The 27,617-nt window shown below is 45.1% G+C and overlaps 1 protein-coding gene across 1 annotated transcript in view; it reads left to right on the forward strand.

Annotated features, from left to right (window-relative positions):
- Positions 1–27,617, forward strand: part of LOC149275153 (E3 ubiquitin-protein ligase RBX1-like) — a 61,801-nt gene that overhangs the window by 13,634 nt on the left and 20,550 nt on the right. The window contains exon 2 of the mRNA XM_089504942.1: positions 10,698–10,776. Within this exon, the coding sequence (XP_089361068.1) occupies positions 10,698–10,776 (79 nt within the window). The remainder of the gene's footprint in view (positions 1–10,697; positions 10,777–27,617) is intronic.

A 27,617-nucleotide genomic window follows, 5' to 3' on the forward strand; every position in this document is an offset into this window, starting at 1 on the left:
ATGTGTTCAGCAACATCTCCTGAGTACAGTGATACCCCACATGCATGGGTTTGTCATTTTTCTAATTGGAAATTAGATGTGTGGCCATCCTCAAACCCCCCCCCCCCCCCCCCCGTGTTATTTGGGACATTGTTGAATCCGGCCAATTCAATTTACCCTATCAAATCATACATTTTTTAAAAGTAGACACCCCATGGGCATTTAATATGCCAGTATTTTAACTCTTTCCATGCGAGAATTGTTTTAAGCTAATGTGCTAATTTTAGGACTTGCTCACAAAAATATATTTTTTATATATATATTTTAATTTTTTTTTCAACTTCCCCTATTTTTTTCCCGGGTCGCCGCCATCTTGCTGATGGCGAAGATCACCGGCAGCTGCGGCTGTGACCGCTCTCCGGAGCGGTCACAGTCCATCAAGAGGTAAGTGTTTGGTGTCGCTGGATGCCTCCTGATCGAGGCATTCCAACGACACCATTTAAGTTTAGGAGGTGATTGTTGATCGCCTCCTAAACGCTTTTAAAACGGGCGTCCGCTGCCATACATTGTATGGCGGATGTTGACGCCCCGGGGAGGGGCCAGACATGGCGCCTGATTCCGATCATGGCGTTGCTGAATGCCTCGAGGTCGAGGCATTACAGCAACGCCGTTTGGGTAAAAAAAATCGATCACGGATTTTTTTATTTTTTTTTTATTTTTTTTTTCTGACACGTCCTGGCACGTTATTTGTCGTTAACGACATGATTTTCCGTGATGTGCCCGGACTGGCAATTGTCATCAAGGGGTTAAATACAAAGTTATTAGTAAATATTAATTCATATGTTAACTATTTTTCATATTTAATAAAAACTGAGAAAAAAGCCTTGTTTAAATTTTATTTACCAAACTGCCCCCGGTTATGCACATCTGACCCCCAGCTTGCCACTGTGCCCCCATATATGCCTTATACCTCTTATATGCCAGTGATATGCAACTGAGCCCCCTGTTTACCCACAGATATGTTTTATACCCCCCTGATATGCCTAATATCGATATGCCTTATACCCCCTATATGCCCTGAAATTCATAATACCCCCCCATACACCACTATAACTCACCCATACACCACTCTGGCTCCTGCCCCTCCCATACATCACTCTGGTTCCTGCCCCTCCCATACATCACTTTGGCTCCTCCCACCTCCCATACTCCACTCTGCCTCCTGTCAGCCACGGAGGTTCACAAGACACCAGGGAGCCGGGTAGAGAGGCAGAGTTCCGTATGGGAGGGGGAGGAGCCAGAGTGGTGTATGGAAGGGTGGCTCCCATACACCCCTCTGACTCCTCCCCCCTCCCATACACCGCTCTGCCTCTCTACCCGGCTCCGTTACTGACAGGAACTCTCACTGCAGCTTCATAGAAGCCTCAGCGTAAGTGAAGGTGAGTAACGGAGGCTGTCTGTGCGATGCAGACCCCCACCGGCTGACAGAGAGGATGATCCTCTGTCAGCCGGTGGGGGTCTGTACGATGCGCACAGACACCCTCCGATACTGCCCTTCACTTACGCTGAGGCTTCTATGAAGTCAGTAACGGAACCGGGTAGAGAGGCAGAGTGATGTATGGGAGGGGGGAGGAGTCAGAGGGGTGTATGGGAGGGGGAGAGAGACGGGGAGTGAGAGACCGGCCGACAGTGAGGGGAATCCAGGTCCCCTGCAGCGTTGCGGGGGATCTGGATTCTAGTGTTATAATCCAATCTCTGTTTGAGGTCGGATTATAATTTTTATAATCGATAAAAATCGATTCGATTAATCGATAATGAAAATCGTTGACAATGATTTTCATTATTGATTATCAATTTTATCAATTAGTTGTTTCAGCCCTAATCATAGCTTTTATTAAAAATATAGTTTACATGAATTAACATTTGCTGGTAAAACTTTTTTCCTATAGGGTCGTCTTATATTCAGGCTTTCTTTTTTTTTTTTTTTTTTTTAATCAAATTTGGGGGGTCGTCTTATAATCGAGCAAATACGGTATATATCCTCTCACATTAGCATGTGATGCTTCACTGTATGGTTTAGGGGGCTGTCTTATCACACACCAGCCAAGAAGAATTATCAATTAGACAAAGTAATTACACAACTACATTTATGGCAAGATATTTACTGTTTGCAGAGCATAAACCGTTAACCATTTTTAATCCAAGAAAAATAATTTCAACTACAACAGCCACCAAATTACAACAATACGCTTTAACCTTGGGTGCATATCACTACTTTATCAAATATCGGGCTTGTCATGGGAAGTAATTTCCATAGTAATGCCGATGCCATGTGAAGGCTTTCACTAAAGAGTTCCTCACCAGTTGTACAGAAAAGTCTTTTTTACAGGTGTAATACACGCTAGGATTACCAATGAGACAGTTTGTGATACTGGATTAGTTGAAGGATGGCCAAGAAAAAGCTGTGATGTACAGCAAGCATGCGTATTACGAGCCAAAGAACTCGCACTACGCGATGGATGTATTTTATGGGGCAAAAGCGTTCAAAAGCGTTCTAATAAGTTACGTCAAGCCTTGTTTCATCTCCTTAATGAAGATCACCCTGGCATTGTTATAATGGAACAAAATACTAGGGGTTATGTTTGGTGGCCATCGGTTGATAAAGATATTGAGGAATATTGTCATGTCATGCAAAGGGTTCATTCAAGTCCAAGGACAGCTGCCACGAGGAGCTGTACAACCATGTGAATGGCCTAATACACCTTGGGAGAGATGACATTTGGACTTTGCTGGTCCTATTGATGGAATTTCATACTTAATAATAATTGATGCACAATGACACGTACTATAATACTGAAGTCTTATCCACATTAGGCACCCTATCATCCTGCCACAAATGGACAAGCAGAGTTTTGTCCACATTGAAGGCTCTAAAATCAGAAAAAACAGTTAAATACTAATAACATTTTACAATTTTTACAACAATATAGTTACTCAACTCCCCACCACAGGAGTTGCACCTACTCAACTATTGTTTGGCAGGAAGATCCATACAAAGCTAGATTTAGTCACACCAGATGTCACAGAAACAGTCCGCATCATGCATGATAAAGAGTGGGAAACCCTTTGAGAACATACACTGAAGGAGACTTGGTATGGTATAGATTGTATCATAAAAATGAAAGATGGGCACCAGGCTTAATTGGGCGGGTTGAAGGCCCAAAGATGTATGTGATAAACACTCAATCAGGTGTGTCGACGTCATGTGAATCAGTTATGACCAAGGTTAGAGAAGAGAGAACAATCTGATGAGGATCATCATTGTAATGCCAGTAAAGAGGAAATCCTTAACGAGTCCATTTATAACCAGGACCAGACTTGTTATGTTCGTACCTCCAGAAGAAGTATTCCTGTTGCTAGTTGCTATCCAGAAGAGAATCTCTGACACTAGCCAGAGACAACATGCCATATACCAAAGGAAGCTTTGTCAAAATAAGAAACCAGAAATGGCTTTCAAGTGAACACAAGAGGAAACTACAGATGACTAATTATTTTGTTTAAGTTATCGTTTAACAAAAAAAAAAGTAGGAAAGGAGATGTAGTGTTGTGCTTGCTGCCTGCTTGGATGGATGACACAGGCTTCTATACAAGCATGTCAACTGTGCAGAGCTGGCAGGTATATAAAGCCATGTGCCAGTTTTTGTTTGTAACTGTTAGCAGACAGTATAATAAAAGCATCAGTTACATGTTGAAATGGTCATTGCATTATTACGTTAAGGATATAACACAGGCCTGTGGTTCCTTTTGATGAGAGTAAATCTTGTGACTACTTTTCCAAGAATTGATTCCCATCTTTTGTCTGCCAATAAGTTGTGGTAAAAAACCCCTCCACTTAAGCTAGGAATGGAATTCCTATAACTCGGGATCCTTATCGTTAGGCCATGAATCACCAGAACAGATACAGAGGGCATGCACAAAGGAACTGATTTAGATCTGTTCCAAACAAGTCTATTTTATAAATCTTTCTGTAGTTATTGAATAACATTTACTGTATGAATACACTGCATTTGCTCGATTATAAGATGACACCCCCCCCCCAAAAAAAAACTCTGAATATTAATTCAGGAAAAAAGCCTGAATATAAGACGACTCTATAGAAAAAATAATTCATGTAAACTTTTTTTTTTTTTTTAAATAAAAGCTATGATTGAGAATTTATTTTTCCAACCTGCCCCCCAGTTATGCACATCTGCCCCCAGGCTTGTCACCCTGCCTCCAGAAATGCCTTATACCCCTATATGCCACTTTGGTATTTAGGGGGTTAAAAGGCATATTAGTAACATAGTTCATAAGGTTGAAAAAAGACCAAAGTCCATCAAGTTCAACCTATATACATATTGTGTCCCTACTGTGTTGATCCAGAGGAAGGCAAAAAAACCCTTATGAAGCAGATGCCAATTGCCCCATACCAGGGGGAAAATTCCTTCCCGACTCCAAATATGGCAATCAGAATAAATCCCTGGATAAACGTTCTGTCCCTATTAATCTAATATCCATAACTTGTAATATTATTGCTTTCAAGAAACACGTCCAGGCTCCTTTTGAACTCTTTTATTGAGTTTACCATAACCACTTCCTCTGGCAGAGAGTTCCATAATCTCACCGCTCTTACTGTAAAGAACCCCCGTCTGTGCTGGTGTAGAAACCTTCTTTCCTCCAACCGTAGAGGATGTCCCCTTGTTATAGATACAGTCCTGGGTATAAATAGGTCCTGGGAGTGATCTCTGTACTGTCCCCTTATATATTTATACATAGTTATTAAATCCCCCCTAAACCGTCTTTTTTCCAAACTAAATAACCCTAATTCTGATAATCTTTCTGGGTACTGTAGTCCTCCCATTCCCCTTATTACTCTGGTTGCCTGTCTTTGAACCCTCTCCAGCTCCACTATATCTTTCTTGTACACTGGTGCCCAGTACTGTACACAGTATTCCATGTGTGGTCTGACTAGTGACTTGTACAGTGGTAGAATTATTTCCTTGTCGTGGGCATCTATGCCCCTTTTGATGCACCCCATGATTTTATTTGCCTTAGCAGCAGCTGCCTGACACTGGTCGCTACAGGTAAATTTACTGTTAACTAAAACTCCCAAGTCCTTTTCCATGTCAGTCGTCCCCAGTGTTTTCCCATTTAATACATATTCCCAGCCTGGATTTTTCTTCCCCATGTGCACAACCTTACATTTATCTGTGTTGAACCTCATCTGCCACATCCCAGCCCAAGCCTCCAACCTATGCAGATCCATTTGTAATCGTGCACTGTCCTCTATTGTGTTAACCACGTTACAGAGCTTAGTATCGGCTGCAAAGATTGATACTTTACTATACAATCCCTCTACAAGGTCATTAATAAATATATTAAAAAGAATAGGACCCAAAACTGACCCCTGTGGTACCCCACTAGCAACAGTAACCCACTCAGAGTATGTACCATTAATAACCACCCTCTGTTTCCTATCACTGAGCCAGTTACTTACCCACATACACACATTCTCCCCCAGCCCAAGCATTCTCATTTTATGTATCAGCCTTTTATGTGGCACCGTATCAAATGCTTTGGAAAAATCAAGATATACGACATCCAGCGATTCACCCCGATCCAGTCTTGAGCTCACCTCCTCATAAAAGCTGATCAGGTTAGTTTGACAGGACCGATCCCGTGTAAACCCATGCTGATATGGAGTCATACACTTATTTTCATTGAGATACTCCAAAATAGCATCTCTTAGGAAACCCTCAAACAGTTTACACACAACAGAAGTTAAACTAACAGGCCTATAATTCCCCGGGTCACTTTTTGTCCCCTTTTTGAATATTGGCACAACATTTGCTATGCGCCAGTCCTGGGGAACAGACCCTGTCACTATAGAGTCCTTGAATATTAGAAATAGGGGTCTGTCTATTACATTACTTAACTCCCTTTAGAACGCGGGGGTGAATGCCATCTGGACCTGGTGATTTGTCTATTTTGATTTTTTTTTTAGGCGGCACTGCATTTCTTCCTGGGTTAGACAGGCGACATGTACGGGGCATTTATCTCATCCTGCTGTATATTACCTGGCATTTCATTTTCCTCTGTGAATACAGCAGAGAAGAATATATTTAATAGATTAGCTTTTTCCTGATCCCCCGTCTATAACTTCTCCCTCATTACTTTTTAAGGGGCCAACGCTTTCATTTTTAACCTTTTTACTATTTATATAGTTAAAGAACATTTTGGGGTTTGTCTTAGACTCATTGCCAAAGAGAGTTTCTGTCTCCACTTTTGCTGCTTTCATCTGATTTTTACATATTTTATTTTTTCCCCGATAGCTTTTTAGTGCTTCCTCACTGCCTTCCTGTTTTAGTAGCTTAAATGCCTTTTTTTGCCATTTATTACCCCCTTTACATTTTTATTTATCCACATTGGTTTTCTCTTGTTCCTGACTCTTTTATTCCCATACGGTATGTACCTTTCACAGTGAGAATTTAAGATATCCTTAAAAATCTCCCATTGAGTGTCTGTACTCTTGTTTTTGAGGACATTTTCCCAATTTACAGTGTTAAGGGCTTCTCTTAGTTGATCAAACTTTGCCTTCCTAAAGTTCATGGTTCTTGTGGCTCCTCTAAGAGTTCCCTTATTGAGGGACAAGTTATAATGTATCATATTGTGATCACTATTTCCTAGATGCCCCCTGACCTGCACATTAGTTACCCTGTCAGGTCTGTTGGTTAATATTAAGTCCAGTAGGTCGCCCCCTCTGGTCGGGTCCTGTACCATTTGGGACAGATAATTATCCTTACTTATAGTCAGAAACCGGTTTCCGTTATGAGATTCACAGGTCTCTGTTTCCCAGTTTATGTCGGGATAGTTAAAGTCCCCCATAATAACCACCTCATTGTGATCAGCTGCCTTGTTTATTTGCTTTAATAATTGATCTTCTGCTGCTTCCATTATATTTGGTGGCTTATAGCAAACCCCGATCAGTATTTTATTTTTCTTTCCATATATTTCTACCCATAATGACTCCACATTATCATTTCCCTCACATATATTCTCCCGCAGTGTGGCATTTAGGCTGGACTTTACATAAAGGCAAACTCCTCCCCCTTCTCGTTTTTTCGATCCTTCCTGAATAGACTATAACACTGTATGTTAACCGCCCAGTCATAGCTATCATCCAACCATGTCTCTGTTATACCCACTATGTCATAGTTTTCTTCAGACATTATTAACTCCAGTTCGTCAGTTTTATTGGTCAGACTTCTGGCATTAGTAAGCATACAATTTAGAGGTGTATGGTTTTTTTCCCTATGAAGCCTATCCCTATTGACTATTCTAACCCCTCCCTCCGCTCCACCCCCAGGTACATTTATAAGCCCCAGCTTTCTATCTACACTATCTTCCCCTTCTATATTGTAGTTTCCCTCCCCCCTTTACCTAGTTTAAACACTCCTCCACCCTTCTGGCCATCTTCTCCCCGAGCACAGCTGCACCCTCCCCATTGAGGTGCAGCCCGTCCCTACCGTAGAGCCTGTATCCGACAGAAAAGTCGGGCCAGTTCTCCATGAACCCAAACCCCTCCTTCCTACACCAGCTTCTGAGCCACTTGTTTAGCTCCCTAATCTCCTGCTGCCTCTCTGGTGTGGCACGTGGTACAGGTAATATTTCAGAAAATACTACCTTGGAGGTCCTTGCCTTAAGCTTGCTACCTAAGTCCCTGAAATCATTTTTAAGGACACTCCGCCTACCTCTCACTTTGTCATTGGTGCCAATGTGCACCATGACTGCTGGGTCTTCTCCAGCCCCCCCCCAGTAATCTGTCAACCCGATCCGCGATGTGCCGAACGCGAGCGCCAGGCAGACAACACACTGTTCGGCGATCCCGGTCTTTGTGACAGATCGCCCTGTCTGTCCCCCACTACCAGCACCTGTCTGGCCTGCCCTCCTCCTTCCCTCCTTACTGGAGCAGACACCCCTCTGGTGGTCAGAGGCAGTGACTTGCTGCAGTACTGCTAACTCTGAACTAACATCCCCCTCATCTGCCAACTGGGCAAACTTGTTGGGGTGTGCTAGATCAGGACTAGCCTCCCTGGCGCTTTTCCCCCTACCCCGCCTTCTAACTGTAACCCAGCTAGCTGCCCGACTGTCCTGTACCTCCATCCCGCTATCCTCCCCCACCTCTACCCCCGAGAGAGCTTGCTCAGTGAGCAGCAGACTCCTCTCCAAGTTGTCAATAGATCTCAGTGTTGCCAGTTGCTCCTCTAGACTCAGGATTTGTGCTTCCAAATGAGCAACCCGCACACATCTCGCACAGCAATATGCCCCTCGAAGCGCTGATCAAGGATTGCATACATTGAGCAAGATGTACACCTGACCGCATTGTCAAACATGGAGGACATCTTGGCAATGGGGATAGCTCAAATAACTGGCAAAAACAGACAGTAAGGTGCAATATATATATATATATAAATATATGGAATCACAAGGATTTATACTTTACCCTCCTTCTTGCTTTTTAACTCCTTATTTGCTTGTAACTCCTCACTTAGAGATGTCACTTAGGAGATTCGCCCAAGCTAAATGCAACTGCAAAAGCCAAGCAGAACTCACAGAGAAGGTTACTTAATTAGCAACACACCTGAAATAGCCCTTACCCCTTTTTTTTTTTTTTGCTTTTTTCAACAAAACTTTACACTGAACACAACACAAACAAACAGTGCTCCCCCTTGCAATAGTAATGAATATACTCTCCTTCTTTGCTTGTAACTCCTCACTTAGAGATGTCACTTAGGAGATTCGCCCCAGCTCAGTATTCGCTTGTGTCCAAGCTAAATGCAACTGCAAAAGCCAAGCCTTATGGGGCAGAGTGGCATATAGGGACGTATAAGGCATTTCTGGAGCCAGAGTGGCATTAAGGGGGTTAAAAGGCATATCGTATAGCATACTGCCTGCTTACAGAAATGCCTAATGCCCCCCACTTAACACCCCCCCAACTTACCGGTGCTTCTGACTCTCCGGTGTGTTGTCCGGGCAGCGGGTAGACCTCTATGCGATTTGCATAGGCAACTTCTGCTGCAGCCGGAAGGGGGTGCGGTTAGCAGCGGGGGTTGTCTGTGTCCATTGCGCATACACCCTCCGGCTGTCAGAGAACTCTCCCCTCTGACAGTCAGGGAAGGCCTGCACGATGGACGCAGAAAACCCCCGCTGCAAACCGCACCTCCTTATGGCTGCAGTGGAAGTTGCCTACGTTTAGGTTACCAGATAGGAGGATCCAGGTCCCCAGGAGCGGTGCGGGGGATCTGGATCTTAGTCTCATAGTCAGACCTATTTGAGGTCTGATTATAAGACGATGCCGATCATATTTTTCAGAGAGTTTGCTCTGAAAAAACCTTGCGTTATAATCGAGCAAATATGGTCTATGTATGTATCTACACACTGTTATGCCATCAATAACCACTAACTATTCAGTGTAAAGTCAGTCCACACTGCAATAAACTATTTATTGAGAGGCTAAACAAACTAACAGTACATATACAAGTTGATTTAAGTTAGTATGTGCTGTTGCCAAATCTATTCATTGATTGAATGGAAATAACAAAAACACCAGGATGTGATACAATTACCACTCCCTTGTGATCATCTCCACGCAGACTCAGAGTGAGTTAGCAAGACTTTTTTTATACACACAATAAGTGCCCCTCCTTCTGCTGGGCACTCCCCTGGTAACCCAACTTCTCCAGTGACCCTTAAAGACCAAGGTGATAGAAAAGGGAAAGGCTATTGCACTGGGGGAGGGAGTGGAAGGTGACCAAAGGCCTTAAATGATTTGCCATGTGCTCTGCAGAGAGAATCTACATTAATGTTTGAGACAGTTTTAAGGTCTTGTATAGAGAGGATGTGCCCTTTGGATCTCTGCATCAGACACTTAACCATTTCACTTCATTGGCATACAGTTGGTTGTCAATCATGCCTTTTTACAATATCAACATCAGATTAACCCATTGAATGCTAAAACACAAACTAACCACCTCTGCTGGATTACCCTTCCATGCATCCACTATCATTATGTGTTAATCATGACACCCATGTTTCCCGCAATCACAATACTGGGTTGAAGAGGCTCATCCGCACAACGAACAGGCCTTGGTCCTATGCGGTCACATCCCTGGAGGTGTGACCATGCTAATGGAGTCCTGATGATCTGGTTGTGCAGGTGAATGTGTTTTGAACTGGCAGGCATGTTTTCCCATCGGTACACAGATGATCAAGGTGGTGTGAGGCACCAATACTGTTCAAAACAATGATCAAAGTAAGTTCTCTTGCTGGCTGATCACAGGTAGGAAATGCAGTGGTGTACAGATCTCACTCTGTTCAGCTGCAGTAGAGACTAATGCCCACTCTCCACCCACTAAAGGATCTGTGGGGCTATTCCCCCTCGTTCAGAGATCAGTGTAGTCTACCTTGTGCAGTGTCCAGGTACTGCATGCCCAGGGATCTTTGGTTGCATCTGTGTTGTTGACTGTGAAATTATCAGAATATCTCATTAAAAATTGGGCGGTGGGTGTGGAGAGTCCAAAATACTGATCTTTGGGGAAAAGATGTTCCGTTCTACATTTTAAGTGATATGCTTAATTACTCTTAAAATATTTTCTCATTAATGCCATTTTTGTTTGTAGTGGAATGCGGTTGCACTCTGGGCCTGGGACATTGTAGTTGACAATTGTGCCATCTGCAGAAACCATATCATGGATTTGTGTAAGTGTCAATCTTATAATTTTGACTAATTTGATTCTGTGCTTTAAACCTCTGCCAACATTTAAGAAAATGTACCTTTGACCCTCTTCCAGATTTTATAAAAAAATCTGCATCTGTTGGAAGTAAACCCAGATGCATACCCTCCAATCTTCATGGTTCCCTGCTGTCCCTCCCTATAGCTGTATAATACCGATACATTGATACCCACCACTTATTGTAATCCCTAAGTAAAGAAAAAGCAGTTTGTGCGCTAAACATACATTATAGATTATTCTGGTTCTAAATATTTGATTCTGTGGTCATTTTTTGTTTTGGTGCTGGTGAGCCGTAGCTAGCTCCTTTTGCACCGGGGGCAAAAATGGAATATTATGCCCCCTAGCTTTTTATTTATTTATAATTTTATTTTTTTCTGAGCTTGTTTTATTTACACTGCCCTTACACACTGCCTTTTACACAAACCTGTCTAGAAACACACACACACTGAGCTTACAAATGACTGCCTATAAACACATACACACACCTGCCCATTAATACGCATATACACATGCACTGCCCTTACACACACACTAGCCCTTTTACACGTATATACTGTACACCTACATTGCTCTTACACACACCTATCCATATACACTGCCTTTACACACGTGCCCATAAACATGTACACTCCCCTGTCTTTACACACACCAGCTTACAAACACACAAATACCTACACTGTATGTATGTATATATACGTGTGTGTGTATATACCGTATCTGCTCGATTATAAGACGACCCCCCAATCTAAATATTAATTTAGGAAAAAACTAAAAGCCTGAATATAAGACTACCCTATAGGAAAAAAGTTTTACTAGTAAATATTAATGCATGTAAACAATTTTCCCTGTCATTCCAGGTGACACTAAGGATAGACTCCTCCTCCCGTACCTGATAGGGCAGGACTCAAAACTTTAAAAGGGCCCTCCCCTCCTACTAACACCAGTGTTTTTTTCCTGCCCTACCAGGTAGGGGACACGTTTACCTTTTATTATTTTTCTAGGCTCTAGGTTGAGCCGTTTCCCCGGGCTAAGCCCCCATTCCTGGGGGATACCTTGCACCTCGGCCTGATGGCTGGTGCTGCGTCGCCCAACGCTTGTCCCGGCGGTGTTCGCGGCTGCGGTGGCGCCGTCGTCCCGGCGGTGATCGGGCTGCGGTGGCGCCGGCGTCCCGGCGGTGTTCGGCTGCACCGGCGGTGTTCGGCTGCACCGGCGGTGTTCGGCTGCACCGGCGGTGTCCCGGCGGTGTTCGGCTGCACCGGCGGTGTCCCGGCGGTGTTCGGCTGCACCGGCGGTGTCCCGGCGGTGTTCGGCTGCACCGGCGGTGTCCCGGCGGTGATCGTGGCCGCCGTCCTGGTGGTTAGCCGGGGACGCCTGCCGGTCTGGCTATTCAGCGTCTAGATGCCGCTGTTGCGGCTTACTGGCTTCGGACAATATGGCATCTGATGTCTTCCGGTTCTTCTGGTTGTGCGTTCCAAGCCTCGTTTTGGTCAAAATTTAAAATTTTGGCGGCAAACTCTCTGCTGTTGCAGATTCCAGCCTAATTTCAGTTCCTTTTCACTGTATATATAGAAGGTAAGTGATTTGGATGCTGTGTGTGTTCCTTCTGTTTTCTTTTGGTCAGGTGCTGTTGCATCTTTCATCATGTCGGCCCCTGACAATTCTGAGCCGCCCTCTGTTGAGGACAAGCCTAAGAAAGCTGTTATGAAGTCTAAACATGCCCAATGCTCTGGGTGTCACAAGGCTTTGCAGGATTCAAGGAAGAAACTCTGCTCCGCTTGCCTGAGATCTGTAGCGGATTCTGAGCCGTCTGGGGGTAGGGAATTTTTGGCTTAAAGAGGAAATGCAGTCTACCTTCTCTGCCTTCCGTCAGACGTTTCCTGTTCCTGTTCCTGCCTATCATCACCTTCCCGCGGTACAAGACCCTGCTCTCCTGGGGCTTCAGCCTTTGTTCTCAGACTCTGAGTTTGATTATCCTGAGGTAGAGGAAGGTTCCTCAGAGGAAGGAGAGATCCGGGAGGAAAGTTCTTTTTTTTTATTCCCGGTGGAGGAAATTGAGACTTTAATTTCTGCTGTGAGGTCAGCTATGCATTTGGAGGAGGCCTCCACCCAGAAAAATGACTTTCTTTGGTGCCAGCTTCTCCAAGCAGTCTGCCTCGTTTCCTGTTCATCCTGCGCTTTCTGACATTATCAAGCAGGAATGGAACCACCCGGAAAGGAGGGTTAACCTGTCCAGACGGGTTAAACGCATGTTTCCCTTTGATGAGAACTTTGCTGATTTTTGTGCTACCCCGCTGGTGGATACTGCTGTTATGAAGGTCTCCAGGAAGACTACTCTGCCGCTTGAGGATGGCTCTCATTTTTCTGACCATATGGAAAAGAAAGCCGAAGCTGCAGTTAAGAAATCTTTCGAGGCTTCAGCTGCGACCTTTAAACCTGGAATTGCCTCTGCCTCAGTTTCCAGAGCTGTCAAAATTTGTCTCTCCCAGATCGAGGAGGATATTGCTTCCCAAAACCTCCAGGGAGACTATCCTCAATAATGTTGCTGCCGTGAGATTGGCCATGGATTTTCTCTGTGATGCCTCAATTGAAAACATCAGAATGACGGCCAGAGCTTCGGCGCTTTCGGTGGCAGCTAGAAGAGCCTTGTGGCTTAAGGCCTGGGCGGCGGATAATGCCTCTAAGAACAAGCTTCTTAATATCCCTTTTAAGGGCAAGACTTTATTTGGGGAAGAGCTGGAGTCCCTTTTGGAGAAGACCACAGGGGACAAGCATTGGATGCCTCAACGAAAGCCTCCTTCAAAAAGACGGCAGTCCTTTCGGCCTTTTTTCCCGGGACAATCTAGAGGCCATAGTTCTAGATTCAACCCCTCGTCTAGAGAACAAAACTTTCGAGGCAGATTCCCTCGTGGAAGGGGGAGATTTGACAGGATCGCCTTCCCCAAAGCGTTTCAAGACCCCAAGAACGCTGCATGACGCCTCCTCCATTCCGGTGGGAGGAAGGCTCCGTTTTTTTTTCACCGACAGTTTGTTCTCACTCACCCGAGACCCCTGGGTGAGAGCCATTGTATCGCACGGCTATCAACTTCAATTCCGGACCAGACCTTCAGACCGTTTTTTGATCTCCCACCTTCCTCCAGACCAGGCAAGGCGGTCGGTCCTGTTATCCACCATTCAGCAGTTGTCAGACCTCAGAGTCCTGGTTCCTGTCCCCTGGCCAGAATTGGGCCAAGGGGTTTATTCTCCGGTTTTTTTGGTCCCCAAGAGACCGGGTGGTCTTCGCTTAATCATAGACTTGCGTTTTTTGAACAGTCACCTCCAGTTCATCAGGTTCAGGATGGAAACCGTAAGATCCACCCTTGACACCTTATGCCTCAACGACTTCATGGCTTCATTAGACCTAAAGGATGCATATTTCAACGTTCCCATCCATCCGTCTCATCAACGTTTCCTGAGTGGCGATTCCTCGGGGTTCAACTGTCCAGCATTTCCAGTTTCAAGCACTTCCATTCGGATTGTCGGCAGCACCAAGAGTTTTCACAAAACTTTTGGCAGTCGTGGCGGCCCATCTCCGTGTCCAGGGAATTTCAGTCATTCCTTATCATGCCCGGTCGGCGCAGATTCTTCGAGTTCATCTTTCCACAGTGGTCAACACATTACAAGATCTCGGCTGGATTCTGAACTGGGACAAATCCTGCACCGTTCCCTCTCAACATCTAGTGTTCCTGGGTCTTCGTCTGGATTCCTGCTCCGGGAAAGCTTTCCTGCCGACTGCCAGAATAGAGGGGATTCGATTCCTAGTACGCAGGATTCGCTCTGCGCACCGCAGCTCCTTAAGGTTATGTATGTCCCTGCTGGGCAAGATGGTCTCCGCAAATTATGCAGTACCCTGGGCTTTGGCCCACATGAGAATACTTAAGGGATTTGTCCTCAACCATCTGGAAGACAACCCGTTGGCTCTGGACAGGCGTGTCTGTCTAACTCCGCAGGTCAGAGCTTCCCTCTCCTGGTGGCTCCAACAGAACGTCCTTGCCGCAGGGAGAAGATGGTCTCTTGTCTCCAAGGTACTTCTTACCACCGACGCCAGCGTCAAGGGATGGGGAGCTACGTATCAAGACCTGTCTGGAGTTACTTGCAGTAGAAAAAGCTCTGCATCACTGGGAGCATCTGCTCGCCGGCAAGGACATTTTGCTTCGTTCCGACAATCAAGCAGTGGTAGCCTATATCAACAGACAAGGGGGCACAAGAAGTCCTCGGCTTCTCCGTATATCGCTCAGGATTTCCTTTTGGGCAGAGTTCCATCACATGACTCTGTCCGCCGTTCACCTCAGAGGAACTTTGAATTCTCAAGCAGATTTCCTGAGCAGAACTCCTGTGCTAAGCGGCGAGTGGGCTCTGCATCCGATAGCCTTCAATCTAATCGTCCAACGGTGGGGCTTGCCCGAGATAGACCTGATGGCATCCAGAGACAATGCTCAGATTCCGGTCTTCTTTTCCCTCAGGCCTCAGGATCATCCCTTGGCAATAGATGCCTTCTCACAGGAATGGAATTTCCGTCTCGCATACGTTTTCCCTCCGTTTGCCCTAATCTCCAGGGTCCTACAGAAGATCAAGAAGGACCACGCCTCCGTGATCCTGATAGCACCAGACTGGCCGAAGCGAGTCTGGTATTCCGACTTGATCGCTCTAGGTCTCTCTCCCCCTCTGAAGCTCCCAGCTTGGAAAGACCTTCTACATCAGGGTCCATTCCTACACCCAAACCCTGCCGTGTTCCACCTGACGGCCTGGAGATTGAACGCGGACTGCTGAGAGCTCAAGGTTTTTCTTGTCATGTGGCTGAGACTCTTCTGTAGAGTAGAAAGAAGGTTACCTCTCTGCGATACATTAAGATTTGGAAGAGATTTCACAGTTGGTGTTGTTCCAAGGGGATTTTGCCAACTTCCTGTTCCTCTGCCTCTGTTCTGTATTTCCTCCAGGAAGGATTCGACTGTGGACTTCAGCCTTCTACGATCCGGGTGCAGATTTCTGCCATCAGTGCTCTCCTCGGGTTCGAGCTTATATCTCTGCCTGTGATCAGACGTTTTGCCAAGGCCATCGTCGGGATACGTCCTCGTTCGGTCACCAGGATGGTGACCGAACGACCTGAATCTCGTCCTTCGAAGACTCATATTACCTCCTTTTGAGCCTCTTCATTCGGTTTCTCTGTATCTATTATCGCTGAAGACAGCCTTCTTAGTAGCGATTACTTCCGCTCGTCAGATTTGTGAACTCCAGGCTTTGTCTATGAAGGAACGGTTTCTGCGTTTTTTCCCAGATAAGGTGGTTCTCTCTCTGCCGCCAGAGTTCGCACCCAAGGTTCAGTCGGCTTTCCACAAAAACCAGGAGATCGTGTTGCCTACCTTTTTTCCTGCTCCTGGCTCGGCTGAAGAAGTTCTTCATACTCTGGATCTGAAGAGATGCCTCACCATCTATTTGGAACGGACTCTACCCCTGCGTAAGTCCTCTCGTTTATTCGTGGCCTCTTCAGGGCCCAACAGGGGCATCAGTATCTCCAAGTCTTCCATCGCTAAGTGGATTGTTGCAACCGTCAACTTGGCATATTCTGCAGCCGGCCGACCTGCTCCTGTGGGGATCCGTGCCCACTCTACTAGGGCAGTCTCCACTTCCTGGGCTGAAAGATGTTGTCTTTCGCCCGACCAGATCTGCAAGGCGGCTACTTGGCGGACTCTCCACGCCTTTGTGCAGCATTACCGTCTCGACCAAATGGCTCAGGAGGACTCTCTTTTCGGTCGGAAGGTCCTTGAGGCTGTTTTGTCTCCTTAGTTTGCCCACCCTTCTTTGGTAAATCTATCCTTAGTGTCACCTGGGATGGCAGGGAAACTGGAAGTTCTACTTACCGAGAGCTTCTTTTCCCTGTCAATCCCTGGTGACACGTTTTTGTTCCCTCCCTTCTTTTCAATAAATTTTGTTGCATCAGATTGCTTTGCCTGTGTGGTCTTTGGTATTCACTGGTGTTAGTAGGAGGGGAGGGCCCTTTTAAAGTGTTTGAGTCCTGCCCTATCAGGTACGGAGGAGGAGTCTATCCTTAGTGTCACCAGGGATTGACAGGGAAAAGAAGCTCTCGGTAAGTAGAACTTCCAGTTTTTCATATCTAATAAAAGCTATGATTGAGAAAAATATATATTTTTTTTATTTGCCAACCTGCCCCCCCAGTTATGCACATCTGCCCCCAGGGTTGCCACTCTGCCCCCAGAAATGCTTTATACCCCCTATTTGCCACTCTGCCCCATGATGTGCCTTTTAACCCTCTATATGCCAGAGTGGCATATAGGGGGTTAAAAGGCATATCATGGGGCAGAGTGGCATATAGCGGGTTAAAAGGCATTTCTGGAGGTGTGTATAATATATCACACTCCTATCTGTATAACAACAATCACACTCCCGTCAAGGCAGCCAATACATGCTGGAACCTGGGGATGATAGGAGTGTGAGTACAGCCTCCCTATGCCATGCTACCACCACCACCACCCCCCTTACACATCCATGCTATCATACACACACTCATTCACAAACATTTAAATACTCATTCATTCCATTAATCACAAAAACCCTCCCCCACCCCCTTACCTGAACTGCAGATCTCTCACTCGAAGACTTCTGCAGGGGCCCGGCTGTGCGAGCAACTTCTCTGGCCCCGCCCCCAGAGGAAGGAGGGGGGAGGCAGAGTTATGTGACACTCTTCTAGCTTCCTGTTCTCCTGCTGCTAATAGAAGAGACTCTGCTCGCGACCAAAGTACCGGTAAGCAGCCTGGCAACCTAATCGAGGTCTGATTAGAAGACGACCTCGATTATAAGACGAGGGGTATTTTTCGGAGCATTTGCTCTGGAAAAAAAACCTCGTCTTATAATCGAGCAAATACGGTGTGTGTGTGTGTGTGTATATATATATATGTGAGAGATATGATAGCAATAGATCTAGATATATAACCGTATTTGCTCCATTATAAGACGACCCCCCCCCAAAAAAAAATCTGAATATTAGGAAAAAGGCCTGAATATAAGATGACCCCATAGGAATTTTTTTTACTAGTAAATATTAATTCATATAAAGTTTTTTTTTTTTTTTTTTAATTTTTATATTTAACCCCTTAAAGACAATGTTTCTAACTCGTAGTACATTGTGGGACGATGGCTCTTTTAAAAATTTTCTGTTCCCTTTAACTTTTATATGCTGGATGCTGCAAAGCCGCCGATGTACAGGCTTTGACGTTAAAGGGTTAATAAAAGCTATGATTGAGAAAAATATATTTTGTTTTTATTTCATTTGCCAACCTGCCCCCCCCAGACTTGCCACTCTGCCTCTCTGATATGCCTTATACACCCCTATATGCCACTCTGCCTCCCTGATATGCCCTTTACCCTCCCATATGCCACTCTGCCTCCAGAAATGCCTTATACCCCCTCTCCCCTATATGCTACTCTGTTCCATGATATGTCTTTATATCCCTAAATGCCACTCTGGCATATATGGAGTTAAGACATATCATGGAACAGAGTAGCATATAGGGGAGAGGGGGGTAGAAGGCATTTCTGGAGGCAGAGTGGCATACAGGGGGTTAAAAGGCATATCATGGAGCACTCTGCCTCAGAAAAGCCTTATGCCACCCATACAACACTCTCCCCCCGACTTACCAGTGCTTCTGACTCTCTGCTGTCTGGTGGGGGCTGCGGGTGTTCCGCCGGAACTTCTATGAGCACCGGAAGGTCATGCGACGCTGGTGCTGCATCATAGAAGCTACGGCGGAAGTACAAGCAGTAGTGGGTGTTGTCTGCATCCACCGAGCGCATGTTCGCCGGCTGACAGAGAATTCCCTGCAGCACTGCAGGGAGTTTTCCTCTCTGGCAGCCGGGAAGGTATGGGCGATGCACGTAGACAACCTCTGCTGGTGCAGCGCTGCAGGAGATCTGGATCTTGGTCTCCTAGTCAGACCTCATTTTTCAGAGCATTTGCCCTGGAAAAAAAAAAACCTTGTCTTGTAATCGAGCAAATACAGTAATAAAGGGCTTGACAAATTTGTTTTAAATATAGGAGCCATCTAAAAAAGTTAGGAGCCGGGACTTTTTTTTTTGTGCCCCAGCACTCACACTTTGCCCCAGCACTCATATATCACAGTCCTGCCCAGACATACCCAGGTTCCAGCATGTACTGGCTGACTGGGCATGATAGGAGTACATGCTGAAACCTGGCTTGCTGCCCCCCCCTTGTGTATTATTGCTGCATATCACTTAGAGCCCCCTGTGCCGTGCTCCTCCCCCCACTTACACATCCATGCTATCGCACACTCTCATTCATATACTCATTCATACACCCCTTACCTGCACTGCAGATCTCTCACACGCAGACTTCCATAGGGGCCCTGCTGATTCTGTTTCTTCGCACGAACTTCTCTTGTCCCGCCCACTGGGAGGAGGAATGGAGCAGTCATGTGACGTGAGATGAATTCATGCGACTCCTCTGGCTTCCTGTGGCCAGCACAAGAGACGCTGCTTGCACAGTACAACACAGTTGAGCAGTGATTATTTTCGTCTTTTATTTATTTTTATTTTTTTATTTCTGCGTTTTGCCGAAGATGTGTTTCGGCCACCGGTTTGGCTCGCAAACCTAGGCGCCGGGACAAAATTATCAGTCGCCATGGCAACCTGGCGCATTGGGATTTGTCGAGCCCTGCGGTAATATATAAGAATTGGATTATTTTAATAACAAAGACAAATTACACAGTGCCACAATTACAAAAAAGACCAACAAATGTAACAAAACAAGCAAACGGTTCTTAAAACCAATGGGACTTAAACACAGGACCCTCACTCATGTTTCATCAATAAGCAGCCCTGTGGAAAGTCCGGATGGCTTCTCACGATGTTGTTCCTATGAGAGTAAATTGTGGAGTTCTAATTTGAGGTTGCATTTATCCTAAATCAGACTTTTGCAAGAAAACACCCCTCTGGCCACATGACCAATTAAGACACCTTTTATGGTGGGGTAAAGGTGATGGGAAAACCCCATCCACTTAAGCTATGATGGAATTCCTATAACTCGGGATCCTTATCAGTTAGGCCAGGAATCACCACAGGGGTCCTGGGAACAGGGTTATCTGTTCTAGGGGTATCTGTTCTGGCTAGGTCCTCCTAGCCAGAACAGATACAGAGGGCATGCACAAAGAAACTGATTTAAATCCAATAGATTAACTAATTGAATGCCTAAACAAAGAAACTAACCAGCTCTGTTGGATTACCCTTCCCTGCATCCAATATATCCCATGAGTTAGTCATGACAACCTCCTGCTCACGTTTGAATTTGATGGTGGCTCTTTAATGCTGTGTTTTCTGCTAAACCATCTGGACGTTGTTAGAATACTTGGCATCATGGAGCCATGGTTGGATTGTCCAACAGGGCAATGATCCTAAAGAAAAGCAACACAAAATTTTTTTTAACAACCATAAAATCAAGGTCCTGCCATGGCCATCCCAGTCTCCTGACTTGAACCCCATTAGAAAACCTGTTGGGTGAACTGAAGAGGAGAGTTGACCTTGTAATGGGAAGAATCTGATCTATTTTCTGTTATGTTTTATATGCAAAATGTATTTAAAATGTGCTCAAAATTAAATAAGCTTGGCATTAAATTGTATCTTAAAATCAATTACTATTTAATCAGGTTGAGGTTTTTTAGCATTTTATGTTTTGAATCAAATAAAAATATTTGAACACTTAAATTGGATTTTCTATAATTTATAATAAAAAAAACCAAAAAACCTAGAGATCAAAATTAGCCTTAGACTATTTGGATGTAGAGTCTGTAGTTGGAATACCCGCTAAATTTATTTCATTTTGGATATCTTTTACATTTTTATATATATAACTTTAATTTTTTAGGGGTCTAATACTTCCTATGTACTGTAATCCACAATGACACTAATCTAATATACTCCTGCTACTCTCTCCTATGGTGACAGACCTGACAGGAAGGGTGGTGAGGTAGGCTTCTTATTCTCCCCAATTTATACTTGGAAATATATGTGGAAAGTACTGGAGGCATTTGGCTTCATGGAGAGCTTCCTGCAGGGGGTTCCGGCACTTTATTGCATTGATGGGATGTGAGTCGCACACGACCCAGATACGAAATGGAACAAGGCAGGGATGCCGCTCTCCCCTCTCTTGTTCGCGCTGTCTTGAACCACTGGCTGCAACTTCGGGACATTATGGATATAAGCGTGGGTGATCAGCAATATAAACTGGGACTCTTTGCCGGCGATATCCTGCTTATGCTGACGAGACCCTTACATAGTAACATAGTTCATAAGGTTGAAAAAAGACCAAAGTCCATCAAGTTCAACCTATATACATATTGTGTCCTTACTGTGTTGATCCAGAGGAAGGCAAAAAACCCTTATGAAGCAGATGCCAATTGCCCCATACCAGGGGGAAAATTCCTTCCCGACTCCAAATATGGCAATCAGAATAAATCCCTGGATCAACGTTCTGTCCCTATTAATCTAATATCCATAACTTGTAATATTATTGCTTTCAAGAAACACATCCAGGCTACTTTTGAACTTTTATTGAGTTTACCATTACCACTTCCTCTGGCAGAGAGTTCCATAATCTCACCGCTCTTACTGTAAAGAACCCCCGTCTGGTGTAGAAACCTTCTTTCCTCCAACCGTAGAGGATGTCCCCTTGTTATAGATACAGTCCTGGGTATAAATAGGTCCTGGCAGTGATCTCTGTACTGTCCCCTTATATATTTATACATAGTTATTAAATCCCCCCTAAACCGTCTTTTTTCAAAACTAAATAACCCTAATTCTGATAATCTTTCTGGGTACTGTAGTCCTCCCATTCCCCTTATTACTCTTGTTGCCAGTCTTTGAACCCTCTCCAGCTCCACTATATCTTTCTTGTACACTGGTGCCCGGTACTGTACACAGTATTCCATGTGTGGTCTGACTAGTGACTTGTACAGTGGTAGAATTATTTCCTTGTCGTGGGCATCTATGCCCCTTTTGATGCACCCCATGATTTTATTTGCCTTAGCAGCAGCTGCCTGACACTGGTCGCTACAGGTAAATTTACTGTTAACTAAAACTCCCAAGTCCTTTTCCATGTCAGTCGTCCCCAGTGTTTTCCCATTTAATACATATTCCCAGCCTGGATTTTTCTTCCCCATGTGCATAACCCCATCTGCCACATCCCAGCCCAAGCCTCCAACCTATGCAGATCCATTTGTAACCGTGCACTGTCCTCTATTGTGTTAACCACGTTACAGAGTTTAGTATCGTCTGCAAAGATTGATACTTTACTATACAATCCCTCTACAAGGTCATTAATAAATATATTAAAAAGAATAGGACCCAAAACTGACCCCTGTGGTACCCCACTAGCAACAGTAACCCACTCAGAGTATGTACCATTAATAACCACCCTCTGTTTCCTATCACTGAGCCAGTTACTTACCCACATACACACATTCTCCCCCAGCCCAAGCATTCTCATTTTATGTACCAGCCTTTTATGTGGCACCGTATCAAATGCTTTGGGAAAAATCAAGATATACGACATCCAGCGATTCACCCCGATCCAGTCTTGAGCTCACCTCCTCATAAAAGCTGATCAGGTTAGTTTGACAGGACCGATCCTTGTAAACCCATGCTGATATGGAGTCATACATTTATTTTCATTGAGATACTCCAAAATAGCATCTCTTAGGAAACCCTCAAACAGTTTACACACAACAGAAGTTAAACTAACAGGCCTATAATTCCCCGGGTCACTTTTTGTCCCCTTCTTGAATATTGGCACAACATTTGCTATGCGCCAGTCCTGGGGAACAGACCCTGTCACTATAGAGTCCTTGAATATTATAAATAGGGGTCTGTCTATTGCATTACTTAACTCCCTTAGAACGCGGGGGTGAATGCCATCTGGGCCTGGTGATTTGTCTATTTTGATTTTTTTTTTTTTGATTTTTTTTTTAGGCGGCACTGCATTTCTTCCTGGGTTAGACAGGTGACATGTACGGGGCATTTATCTCATCCTGCTGTATATTACCTGGCATTTCATTTTCCTCTGAATACAGCAGAGAAGAATATATTTAATAGATTAGCTTTTTCCTGATCCCCATCTATAACTTCTCCCTCATTACTTTTTAAGGGGCCAACGCTTTCATTTTTAACCTTTTTACTATTTATATAGTTAAAGAACATTTTGGGGTTTGTTTTACTCTTTGGCAATGAGTCTTTCTGTCTCCAATTTTGCTGCTTTTATCTGATTTTTACATATTTTTTTCCCGATAGCTCTTTAGTGCTTCCTCACTGCCTTCCTGTTTTAGTAGCTTAAATGCCTTTTTTTGCCATTTATTGCCATTTACATTTTTATTTATCCACATTGGTTTTCTCTTGTTCCTGACTCTTATTCCCATACGGTATGTACCTTTCACAGTGAGAATTTAAGATATTCTTAAAAATCTCCCATTGAGTGTCTGTACTCTTGTTTTTGAGGACATTTTCCCAATTTACAGTGTTAAGGGCTTCTCTTAGTTGATCAAACTTTGCCTTCCTAAAGTTCATAGTTCTTGTGGCTCCTCTAAGAGTTCCCTTATTGAAGGACAAGTTATAATGCATCATATTGTGATCACTATTTCCTAGATGCCCCCTGACCTGCACATTAGTTACTCTGTCAGGTCTGTTGGTTAATATTAAGTCCAGTAGGGCGCCCCCTCTGGTCGGGTCCTGTACCATTTGGGACAGATAATTATCCTTACTTATAGTGAGAAACCGGTTTCCTTTATGAGATTCACAGGTCTCTGTTTCCCAGTTTATGTCGGGATAGTTAAAGTCCCCCATAATAACCACCTCATTGTGATCAGCTGCCTTGTTTATTTGCTTTAATAATTGATCTTCTGCTGCTTCCATTATATTTGGTGGCTTATAGCAAACCCCGATCAGTATTTTATTATTTTTCTTTCCATATATTTCTACCCATAATGACTCCACATTATCATTTCCCTCACATATATTCTCCCGCAGTGTGGCCTTTAGGCTGGACTTTACATAAAGGCAAACTCCTCCCCCTTTTCGTTTTTTCCGATCCTTCCTGAATAGACTATACCCCTGTATGTTAACCGCCCAGTCATAGCTATCATCCAACCATGTTGTAGAGATTTCTCTCCTGAATCTATACTACATGCTCCATGATTTTTCCCAGATTTCAGGCTACAAAATCAATAACTCTAAATGTGAAGCCCTGAACATAAACCTTATTGAACCATTGAACTTAGTTTATATGGCAGAAACTACCATGATTGGCAATGCTCCGACGTGAAATGAGGCAGTGGTCTTGATAGCCTATATTCTGGATGGACCGCATATATGCGGTAAAGATGAATATGTTGTCAAGGTTGCTCTATCTTTCGGGCCATACCCACCCCTATTCAAAAGGAAGATCTTGCCGCATTTCAAACTCGCCTATTCCAGTTCATATGGGGAGATCAAAGAGCGAGAATTAATAGAGAAAGAGAATGTAACTAAAGAGCGGAGAGGCCTGGCAGTGCCGAACTTTTTTTTTTTTTTTATTTACCTGTGCTACCTCGCAACTAGATTATCGCAGTTGGAAGCCTGGTCTTTCCCCAACGGCACATTACTGTGGGTAGATATTGAGCGTAGTTGCATCTCCCACCATCAATTACAATTAGTCCTCTGGATGTAACTCCTGGGACTACCTGGAACCACCATCCTATCAACCATGAAATCCTCTTACTGCTTGTGCAGGAGAATGAGAAGCAGCCTACAACTAATGGGAAAGGTATCCAACTATCGCCTCTGATCTGTAATCAGTTATTCTCTGAGGGAAGGGCAGTGAATAAGTTTAGATGGATTGAAGCTGGCCTGGGATGGTTGGGTGCACTGGTACAGATCAAGAAAATACCTCCATACAGAACTCTTCCGCTTTTTACAAATCAGGCACTTTGTACACTCGCAGTTGATCGGGGGGGGGGGTCTTTCTGCACTGACAGTCTTCGAAAGGCATTTCCTGGCTCGTATAAGGGCAAGGCACTCTTTCTTTGCTCTACACTCTTATTAACACTTAAACACGGTGGTCCCCCGAAATACAGGAATGTCTGGCATGAAGAATTACAAAGAAGTTTCAGATGCAGAGTGGTGCAAGGCAACTGTAAACATACAAAAACTACCAATACATTGATCAAAGAGCCTATAAAGTCACTATAAAGTGAGGACGACCTATGTGGTCATGGGTGAAGGTGATCGCTGCTTCCTGGGCTGTGGGATGAGCGGTTCCTACCTGCATGCTTGGTGGTATTGTAGATTTGTCTTTCCCGTAGGGGAGGAATTCTTTAGACAGATCTGTAGGGCTCTGGGGACAGCTGTGAAACCCTCACCAGAAGCGGCTTTGCTATTGATGGATGTCACCGCACCGAAACTGATCGTACCAAATCAGAAGCTTATTCGTAGGATATGTGCAGCTGTTAGGGGAGCTTCAGTCTAGGGCTGCAACTAACGATTATTTTCATAATCGATTAGTTGGCCGATTATTTTTTCGTTTGATCGATTAATCGGATAAAAAAAATTAATGTACATTTTTCATTTATTTAAAATAATTTAATAAACAAATGATGTTAAATACAAACGCAGAATAAAAAAAAAAACAAACTGATAAAATGCATTTCTTGTCTTTATTTCCCAACCAGCCCCCCCAATTTATGCACATTTGAGCACAGGCTTGCCACGCTGCCTCCCAGACATGCCACTCCACGCTGCCTCCCAGACATGCCACTCCACGCTGCCTCCCAGACATGCCACTCCACGCTGCCTCCCACATATGCCACTCCACGCTGCCTCCCACATATGCCACGCTGCCTCCCACATATGCCACTCCACGCTGCCTCCCACATATGCCACTCCACGCTGCCTCCCACATATTCCACTCCACCCTGCCTCCCACATATTCCACTCCACCCTGCCTCCCACATATGCCACGCTGACTCCCACATGCCCATTTGAGCCCAGGCTTGCCACGCTGCCTCCCAGACATGCCACTCCATGCTGCCTCCCACATATGCCACGCTGCCTCCCACATGTGCCACTCCACGCTGCCTCCCACATGTGCCACTCCACGCTGCCTCCCACATGTGCCACTCCACGCTGCCTCCCACATGTGCCGCTCCACGCTGCCTCCCACATGTGCCGCTCCACGCTGCCTCCCACATGTGCCGCTCCACGCTGCCTCCCACATGTGCCGCTCCACGCTGCCTCCCACATGTGCCGCTCCACGCTGCCTCCCACATGTGCCGCTCCACGCTGCCTCCCACATGTGCCGCTCCACGCTGCCTCCCACATGTGCCGCTCCACGCTGCCTCCCACATGTGCCGCTCCACGCTGCCTCCCACATGTGCCGCTCCACGCTGCCTCCCACATGTGCCGCTCCACGCTGCCTCCCACATGTGCCGCTCCACGCTGCCTCCCACATGTGCCGCTCCACGCTGCCTCCCACATGTGCCGCTCCACGCTGCCTCCCACATGTGCCGCTCCACGCTGCCTCCCACATGTGCCGCTCCACGCTGCCTCCCACATGTGCCGCTCCACGCTGCCTCCCACATATACCACTCCACTCTATCCCCACATATACCACTGTGCCTGATACGCCTTATACCCCCTGATACACCACTCCATCCTCCCCAGACATGCCACACTGCCTCCCAGATATGCCACGCTGCCCTCCCCACATATGCCTTATACCCCCAGATATGTCTCTCCATCCTCCCCAGATATGCCTTATACCCCCAGATATCTCATAGTCCCCTCAGAGTCACAGACCTGTTCGCATCACACTGACACCATAGTTTTATAAATAAGTACTGGGTTAATCTTCACTGCCCCCAGGATTTAGATTCCCCTTAGTCTGCCCCCCCTTTACCTCTAACTGCGCCTTAAGTTAAACTTTATTAAATTAACCCTCAGTCCTCATCATTAAATTAACACTCAACACCCCATTAACCATAACTACCCCTAAATTAACTCTAAATACCCCATCAAACACAACTACCCTAAATTAACCCTAAACACCCTATTAACCACAGCATCCCCTAAATTAACCCTAAAGACCCCATCAACCACAACAGCCCCTAAATTAACCCTAAACACCCCATTAACCACAGCTGCTCCTATATTAACCCTAAACACCCCATTAACCATAGCTGCCCCTAAACACCCCATTAACCATAACTGCCCCTAAATTAACCCTAAACACCCCATTAACCATAACTGCCCCTAAATTAACCCCCACCTCCCCTAACTTTCAGCAGCCCAAATATTAATTTTATACTTACAGTTAGATGAGTGTCACAGCCATGTGGTTCTGGCCTTCTGGGAGAAGGAAGGGGGCGGGGCCAGTTGTCACAGTGATTACAGAGAGGGACTGGTAAGTAGGAGCTGCTGCTGTGAGTCACTGAAACGGTTTATAAAATGAGGGGGATTTTTCAGAGCGTTTGCTCTGAAAAAACCCTCATTTTATAATCGATAAAATCGATTCAACTAATCGATAATAAAATTCGTTGGCAACGATTTTCATTATCGATTATCGATTTTATCGATTAGTTGTTGCAGCCCTACTTCAGTCCAATATCTGGAACCTCATTACCTTGGAGAAGATCACAGCTAAGCTACACAATGAAATGCATACATTTGATGCCATCTGGGACCCCCGGGTTACTACATACTCTAACGCGGAGAAAGTTG

This window comes from Sceloporus occidentalis, unplaced genomic scaffold (genome assembly GCF_023333645.1).
Source record: "Sceloporus occidentalis isolate IW3139 unplaced genomic scaffold, rSceOcc1.0.p SCAF_299, whole genome shotgun sequence".
Classification (NCBI taxonomy): Eukaryota; Metazoa; Chordata; class Lepidosauria; order Squamata; family Phrynosomatidae; genus Sceloporus; species Sceloporus occidentalis.